Here is an 8,340-nt window from a genome sequence, read left to right as displayed (position 1 = left end):
TCCTATCACTCCATGCCCTTGTCAAAAAGAAATTCAGTGTTATCTGCCGCAGTTCTCCTGTTTTGACTTCAGCTCTGGACATTTTACTGCAGAGTTGTCCATGGAGAAATTGCATAGCGTTGGGTTGGGGCCGGAGAAGCGTGGAAACAGCAGTACCCCACGTTTTCATACGAAGTTGTGGTGTCCTTTTCTCCTGAAGTACACCTTTGCCACTGACCCTGAGTAGGTAGGTCGTGTTGGGGGGGTTGCAGAAGACTGCTTCTGTCTCTGGAAATGGTTTGTAGAAGCCTGAACGTACCCAACGCTTAGGGAAAACAATCAGCAGTATTAAAATACTCTGGTTTATGGAAGTACATCATTGTTTTGGTTCCTCTGGGAGGGGAAAAGAATTATTGCCTAGGTCCTTTAAGGCAGTTTGAGAAGCTACATAAATGTTTTCACAGTGACTTAAAACTGAATTAAAGCCAGAGCAAGAATGTTTTTGTACAGTAACGGATACTTAATGCCAGAAAGTTGATTAATATTACATCTCTTCCCAAACATGATCTGTGTAGCAGCATGAGGTTTGCATTGGAATAGCTGGCTCGGGTTCACAACATTGGCAAGGGTCCCTTTTCTCCTTCTAAAAACAAAACTTCTCCCTTTCACTCTTATCTTCCCTCTTTGTTTTGGATAGTTTTATGACTGCGCAATCACTTACTTTACGTGGCACAAGTTCTGCAACATACGGCGTTACGTGTACAGGTATGGTCCGTGCCTTCATCTTCCAGCCACTGACCTAACGCAAAAGGGTTCATACATCAGTCCTCTGCCGTCCCTGCAACGCACTCCCCCGTTATCTCAAGTATAAAGCGTGTCGGGTGCAGGAATAATCTCCGGCAGGGCTTGGGAGAGAAAGCTTTGCCCACGGAGTCAGCAGTGGGCTGAACCTGGCCCAGTAATTCTGCTGCTTACGCAGTGAAAGTCTGATTCTTGTACATATTATAAATTGGCTTCTGAATGGCTGGCTGCATGTATCCTATAAAATATTTGCATGTAAATTACTTTGTAGGAATTCTTCAGAAAATTGCTGAAAACACAGTAAATGTTTATCACTGACTGCAGTGTCAATTCCTGTACTAAACGCTTAGTTAATCTGTAGTAATTGAGCACGTCTGTGGCTTTACTTGATCAAAAATTTTTTTAGCCATTATTGTAACTGCACCTAGTGCACGCCCACTTTGCACAGTTTGCGTCGGTTTGCGTAAGGATTCTTTATCACCACTTCAAATGAGGTACCCCAAAGTCCCCGTATGGGATCCTGGGTGAATATTGGTGCCCGGGGTCCGGTTCCCCCGATGCAGAGAGCTCTGTGATGCATCTGTGGGGATCACGCCTGCCATAAGGTTTTACTCTGCTGCCATAAATTATCTCAGTGGTTTAAAACCCCCCAGTGCTTGCGAGTTTTGAACATAGTGGTTCAGTTTCTTTGCATTTGATCACCACTACTAACCAAAAGACCCACAAGTATTTCACTCTGGGACTCCTATTGTTTCAGCTTAATAATAATTGCTTTGGTGGACGCGGCAGTTTGAGCATTCAGGTAATTATGGATAAAAAGATATCCGTTTATTCTGTTGGAAGTGTCTGAACACAAATAATTTACTTGCACTTTTAATTATTCGTTAGTTTGTGCTCTTACCTTTAACTAAAAGCTGTTCTGGAAATATAGAGCTGGGTAAGGTAGCATAAAATAATCATAATTCAAGACTACAAAAGATTTCTGCTTTAATAATGTGAGTTCCACCACTCTTGTGGGTTGGGCTTTTCTTTCTGTCTTTCTGGTTTTTTTTTGAAATTATTGCTTCAAGGATGAAACCTTTATTGACTACTCTCTCACGAGGAGAACAAATAACTGGGAGCAGAGCAGTGGAAGATGTTGTGGGTGTCAGAGTTATCTCTAGGATGGGAGGTTGTAGCTGGGACATATCAGTATCTGGGCTTAGTACAGCCTAAGGTACGCCTTTTCTGCTTTCCTGAATGCCTCGAAATATTGAAGAGGTGGCAGACATGGAGGAGAATGCCATTTGCTGCATAAGAAGACACAACAGAATTAGTCATAATTTTATTGTGAAATCAGATTTGATCTCAGTAATGCAGAGGTTTGGATTTGGGGGGATTTTATTGTTTTCTTTCCTTTGAGAAGTGGGTGTTTCTGTCTTGTTATCGGTTACTCTTCACAACAATGAGATTTCTTGGGGGGCTTTTTGGTCTTTCCTGGCAATTTCCTCTTTTCACCGAACTGTCTTACTAGCTATTAGGGCCAGAGTTTAATCCTGTGTTGTACTAAATAACTCGTTTATTGTCTAAATAACTTCTACATTTTCACTCAGATGGAAGCAAAGTCATAGTTTAGGGGAGGGGTTTTTTTCCCCTTAAATACTTGGCTTGTGATAGTGTTTTGTAATTGATCAAGTTAAAGTTTTGTTCACATAATGCGTTTGTGAATTTTGCAGAACATAGTATTGTAGAAAGGTTTTTATACCTATCTAGCTGAATATAACAATATTCTAGGTGTTGGAAGAAACGAACAGTGATTTTTATAGAAACTGATAATGTCTACTGTTTAACTAGAGACAGCTTGGCTAGGACTGTTTTGCATCTATGTCTCTCCCTTTTTATTGTGTTTTCAGGCTTTAAGCTTTTTAAGCTTTTCCTGTGAGACTGAACGTTTTTTTTTCTCTCCCATTTCTCTCTTCTCCCTTTCAAGAATCTTACAAATTAAGACAAAAGATAATTACTCAGAGGGTAAAACTGGCAGGGTTCCCACGACACTTAAAATTAATGAGCTGTTGCATATAAAATATACCTTGTCTCATGTTCGCTGGGTTGGTTTTTTTTTGGTGAACATAAAAGTGCACAATTTGGCTTTTTGGCTGTGTTTTCTGTTTTAGTAATTTTCGGTTTATAAAGTGGCAACTGAATACAGAAAACTAATCTCTCTGACTTAACGTTTCCTTATGAGCTGATCAGTATGTACAATTTGTTCCCACCGAAGGAAAATATCACTCGTGGTGATGAAATACATATTAACGAAGCTGCCATTGGTTGGTTGCGCTACTTCTTATTAAGAATAAAAAGTCACGCTTCGGGTGTCTGTGGAGCCTTCCATCTGATGTGAGAACTCCTTACAAAGGAGGATAAATGTATTGTCGTGAACCCCCCGAGAGGGGTTGGCAATTATTATCAGTTCCATCACTGGAAATGAGACACGGAGGTTATGCGACTTTCACTGAAATCACGGAGAAATCCTTGGCTGGCTGGGGCAGCGCCGGTTGCTCCGGAGCTCACAAGTGACAGAGCCACGGGGGAATTTGCGGTGATTTCGCTGCCGACGGCTTTTCTCTCGATCTTACTCAATTCATGCAAGAGAGAAAGAAGAGAGGAGCAAGAGCAATTGCCATTTTTTATTTTTTCCATAACCTGCTTCAACACTTAGGACTGACTGAATATGATAAGTGACCTGAATAACAAATTTGTCAATAGCTTGCTGGAGTGTTGGCTTTTGGAGGTGCGGTGGGAAGGCACATGGCTGGTGGGGAAGGTTTGGAGGTCGGTGTCTACTCAAAGGCAGCTTAGATGCTCCTCTTCAGTCCAGCAGGATTGTCGGTTGTTTATTATTACTACTATTACTGCTGCTACTGCTCTGATGCTACAGGACATCTGTAGAGACAGCTAAGTTTCACAATTTAGATAAAAAGGTATGTATCGTAGGTATATCATGTTTAGTGACAAAAGAAGGTTTTAATTTCACAAGAAAACTTAGTTCATTTAGTTGATAGTCCCAAACAGATGGTGTGTGTTGTGTGTAATAAATAAGATTTTTAGATACTTGTGCTGCTAAGTATTAATGAATTTTCTTATTTACATCCTTTCCTAAACCCTGGCAAAAAAGGCAGGGGTAAAAACCAAGAGTAGAGGAGTAGAGAAGGCAGGAGAGCCCTTGCCATCATGGGTGTTGGATCACAAGCCTCGCGGACCTCTGTCAAGTGCTTCACTGAAGAGGGGGCAGCACTGACATAAATTCACCACATTTTTGATTAACAAACAGAGAAATGTGTTGTGGTTTGGTTTTTTTTTTTTAACTTCAGCTTTTCATGATCCCTGACAGCAAAACAGCAGTGACTATTCTTAAACTCAGCAGAGGGGCAGGAACAAAACTTGCTGAGATAGACTTGTATATGTTTGCCTAATATTTATTGTACAAAAAATAGTGTTTCTATTCTGTGCTTTCTTATTCCTTTGCTTCAGCAGAAGGCTAGGGCTCTCAGCATAGGTCCCAGCATTACCTTATATGACATGTTCCTAAACGGTTTGAGTATTTTCCCTTCTTTGCAGAAGTACCCTTTTCTATTTGCAGCTTGTCTGCTATAGGCAAACTGCTGTCCGGTTTGTTTTTGGATATTGATGAAAACAAAACATGCTTTTTCACGGAACGTTTCCTTTCCTTTACATTAATGTAAAAATAAATCCCTTTTCTGTTTAGGGTTATGTTTAAAATTCCCTCGCTGCAACAGCGAAAAGTTAATTAAAACTGTCATAAATAAAAATCAAGCTGGTGAGTCTAAATTTAGAGCAATCAAAACAGTAATATACCTTGTATGTTTTAATTTGGATATTGAAAATAATGTGTGTTAACAAGCAGAGGAAATACTTTAGTAAATCTGTTCCTATACAGAAATACACAAAATAGTGCTTCTATTTCTGTATTGATTTTACTTTAGATACAAGACGACTCTCACTAAATACCCAACACTGACAGCAGAGAAAGTTGGGTTGTTTTGAGTGAAGAGTTTTGTCTTGTATGTTTTGGTTGTGGGTTTTATTTTTTTTTTTCCTTTTTTTTTCCTTAATAGTCTGATTTTTTTCTCTTCTCAGTTTTCAATGGGTCCAGCAAATCATCGAAGGAGAAAGAACCTGCTCAGAAACACAAAAGCAAAGAGGCCACACCAGGGAAGGAGAGGAACAGCGAACATAAGGCTGAGAGCCGAAAAGACCAGGCTGCTGCTAATCACCATCCTACTACAAACACTGGCTCCTTCACGAAAGGGCTCACCGCTAGCAACCACCACACTCTTCATAGATCGGCTCAGGACTTAAGGAAACAGGTAATGAATTGTACTCTACTGTGGACACATGGGAAACGCAGACTTTTAAGGTGCTAGCTCCCTTTTCCACTGCCTGGCGTAGAAACGTGGCAATCCTTAAAAGCATGCTCTGGTGACAGCAGGGGGTTAATTTTCAGTGAAAGAGAGAAAGAAGGAAAAAAGAAAAGCGATACATACTCGGGAAGTCAGTATGATAAAGTATGCTTTACAACCCTGTCTTTCTATTATCCAGTGTATACGTATGAAAGAGTAAAGTTCACATTGCTATTTATTAATCCTTTCTGACTGGCACTCGTGTTGGCCTCTCTGCTGACAGTGCCAAGGCTGGCAGCGCGTGGAAAAACGAACTCCTTTTGTGTACGGCTGGGCTGCTCACGTTATCTTAGAGGCTCACTGGCCTTGTAGAGAAGCTGACGTTATGCTCCGGTGTTTTGTTTGTATTGAACGTGGGCAACACAAACCTCGGAGTCCGGGGAAAAATGTTTTGCCCAATGCATAAAGGAGGTGCTCCAGGATATTGCCTCCTTCACAGTGGATGTACCAGGTGGGGAGAAACTCAGGGTTTCATGTTACCTGGTGGAAAACTAGCAAAAAAATTCAGCAAGAGGATTGTCTCAGCCTGACTTGCACTTGCCTGTGGAAGTTTAGCAGACCAATCTTCCGGTGCTTGTGACTGGCATTTGGGCAGGATGCGTCTCCATCTATTTCTGATGATTGGATCAAAGGGCTCCTAAAATAGCAACTGTCAAATAAGGTTTTATAAAAGACTTTCAAAATTCCTGGTCAGTGACCTTATTCGATCTGGGACTGGATTAACAGGGTATCTGTGCCAGGGCAATGCAGTACAGAAAGCTTGGTGCACTTAGGCCTTGTATTTTTATTATCTTTTTTCACTAGTTAATTCTCAACAGACCAATTAGAGACAGTCTTTATTTGCTGGCATCTAAAGGTTTATCTTCTAAGTAGGCTGGCCTGGACTTCAGTGGAGCTGGAATTGCCATCTTGTAGAGCCGTCAAGGCCTTAAATGGCACCTCTCAGTCACAGGCTTGGAAACTAAAAATGGCAAAAAGAAAAAGAGTGGTGTTCTTGCCGAGGAAATCTTTCATACCCTGTGCTTCAGTGGTGTTTAGCTTCTCCTGAAATGCCTCCTCTGGATTTGTATTACCTTCTAATTCAAATTTGAGATCCTGAAGGCTATCTACAGTATATTTCTCTGTACCTCTGTAAGACTTGCGTTCTCCATTTCCCCGTGGCAATTTTGGCTTATCTCATCAGCTTGAATGCCTGCCTTCTTTTGCATCCTTTTGGCTTTCTTTTTTGTGACTACCAGCATCCTATGGTCCTTGCTGTGACATGCCGTGAGCTCTTCATGTTGAAGAAGTTTCCCAAAATGTAAGGATGCACTTCATACTTAATTATTTTAACTCACCGGAACACTTGTGTGAAATGCTTTAAAGTTGTATCATCAGAGTATGAATGGTTAAAATTCTCGTGGAAGTCAACTGCTGTCACTTGTGAAGGTAATTCTGAGAAGGGAGAAGACAGTTGTAGAAGACTTTCGTCCACATTCCGAGGGGGGTTTGTTTCGTAGAGTATTAGATGTTTTCAATTGTGCTATGCAAAATGGAGAGAAGTTCTAAAAGCAATGCAGTACAACCAAGGGTCATGCCGCACAGACACCTCACAGAGTGTGGTCGTCAAGCTTCAGAAAATAAGGGGGCTGTAAGTTGAGACAATTTTTTTTTTTTTAAAGGTTAGGCATTTAAATTTTCTTCTGCAATCCACAGTAACATTACCAATTTTAATGAAAACATGGCCGTAACTAATTAAAGGTGGATTATGCATTTTGCCTGACAGAAGGACTTAGCTTTGTGCAAAACCTTAGACTTACCAGTTATGTGAGATTGCTGCATTTCTTGCCCTCGCCCTGAGTCTTTGTTGACTTTTTCAGTATTTTCCAAAAGGAGAGTTGTTTTCCCAGGGTGCCAGCCACATGTTCGTCCTCCTTCCAGTCTGTTTTATGCCCCTTGTTCACGTGCATTTACATGGTTTATTTATGCGTGTGGTTTGTTTTGTTCAGTCTTACAGAAAATGAAGGCAGAACGCTAGAAATTACCCGAGATTTTCTTTTTTCCTCTCTTTCTTTCCTTTTCTGCTGTGCCCTTGCACTTGTCATGCGTTCCCTCTCTCTCTCCCTTCCTCCCTTGCCATCTTCCCAGATCCCCTGCTCCCGGGGGCTTGTGGGCCAAGGAAGTGTAGTTCAATGGCGCCCTCTCTTGGCCCGACCTGGGAATGGAGCTCTGCAAAACCCCTCTCAAGAAGGAAGTAGTTTTATGAATGAATTCAAGATCAGTTGCGTAACTTGAGCTTGTTTGGGACCAGAGCTGTTGTTGGTATTGCTAATGTTGCTGTTATTAGAGTGGTTGTTATCTAACGAGTTGTTTGTTGGCGTTATTTTGTGTGCGTGTGTGTGTCTGGAGGCTGGATCTTAGGTGCTGTGCAGAGGTGTGTATGTAGACCAGTTCAAATCCAACAAATTGCTGCAAGGCTACGTGCTGAACCCATTTGCTTTTTAAAAGACAACAAAATTTAAAATCTCTCATACCATCTTTTACTGCAAGGCCAAGTGTTTGGTAAAGTGGAGAAAAGAGTCGAATTTGAAGACAAATATATGTCAGCAAAACCGAGAAGATAGCTGAAAAGCAAAGATAAGATTATTTGTATCCCTAGTTTTACCTTTAGCTCGAGACTTTGAGTCATGTAAGGCTAATGTCCATCACTTTGTTATTACAAGGTGACGCGCTTAGTGGATGAGGGAAAAGCTGTGGATGTTGTCTACCGGGGCTTTAGTAAAGCCTTTGACACCGTTTCCCACAGCATTCTCCTGGAGAAACTGGCTGCTCGTGGCTTGGACGGGCAGACTCTTCGCTGGGTAAAAAAACTGTCTGGGTGGTCGGGCCCAAAGAGTGGTGGTGAATGGAGTTAAATCCAGTCGGTGGGCGGTCACCAGCGGTGTTTCCCAGGGCTTGGTACTGGGACCAGTTCTGTTTAATGTCTTTATCAGTGATCTGGAGGAGGGGATCAAGTGCACCCTCAGTCAGTTTGCAGATGACACTAAGTTGGGTGAGAGCATTGATCTGCTGGAGGGTAGGAAGGCTCTACAGAGGGATCTGGACAGGTTGGATGCATCGG

At 41.7% G+C, this 8,340-nt stretch overlaps 1 protein-coding gene across 1 annotated transcript in view; it reads left to right on the top strand.

Annotated features, from left to right (window-relative positions):
- JARID2 (jumonji, AT rich interactive domain 2) overlaps positions 1 to 8,340 on the top strand; it is a 99,957-nt gene that overhangs the window by 55,087 nt on the left and 36,530 nt on the right. Inside the window, exon 4 of the mRNA XM_009706104.1 lies at positions 4,918 to 5,147. Coding sequence (XP_009704406.1) covers positions 4,918 to 5,147 — 230 coding nt within the window. The remainder of the gene's footprint in view (positions 1 to 4,917; positions 5,148 to 8,340) is intronic.

The sequence above is a fragment of the Cariama cristata genome, unplaced genomic scaffold (assembly GCF_000690535.1).
Source record: "Cariama cristata isolate BGI_N322 unplaced genomic scaffold, ASM69053v1 scaffold9350, whole genome shotgun sequence".
In the NCBI taxonomy this organism is placed as follows: Eukaryota; Metazoa; Chordata; class Aves; order Cariamiformes; family Cariamidae; genus Cariama; species Cariama cristata.
Note: the sequence above shows the minus strand (reverse complement) of the source record. Positions and strands in the feature narration are given on the sequence as shown.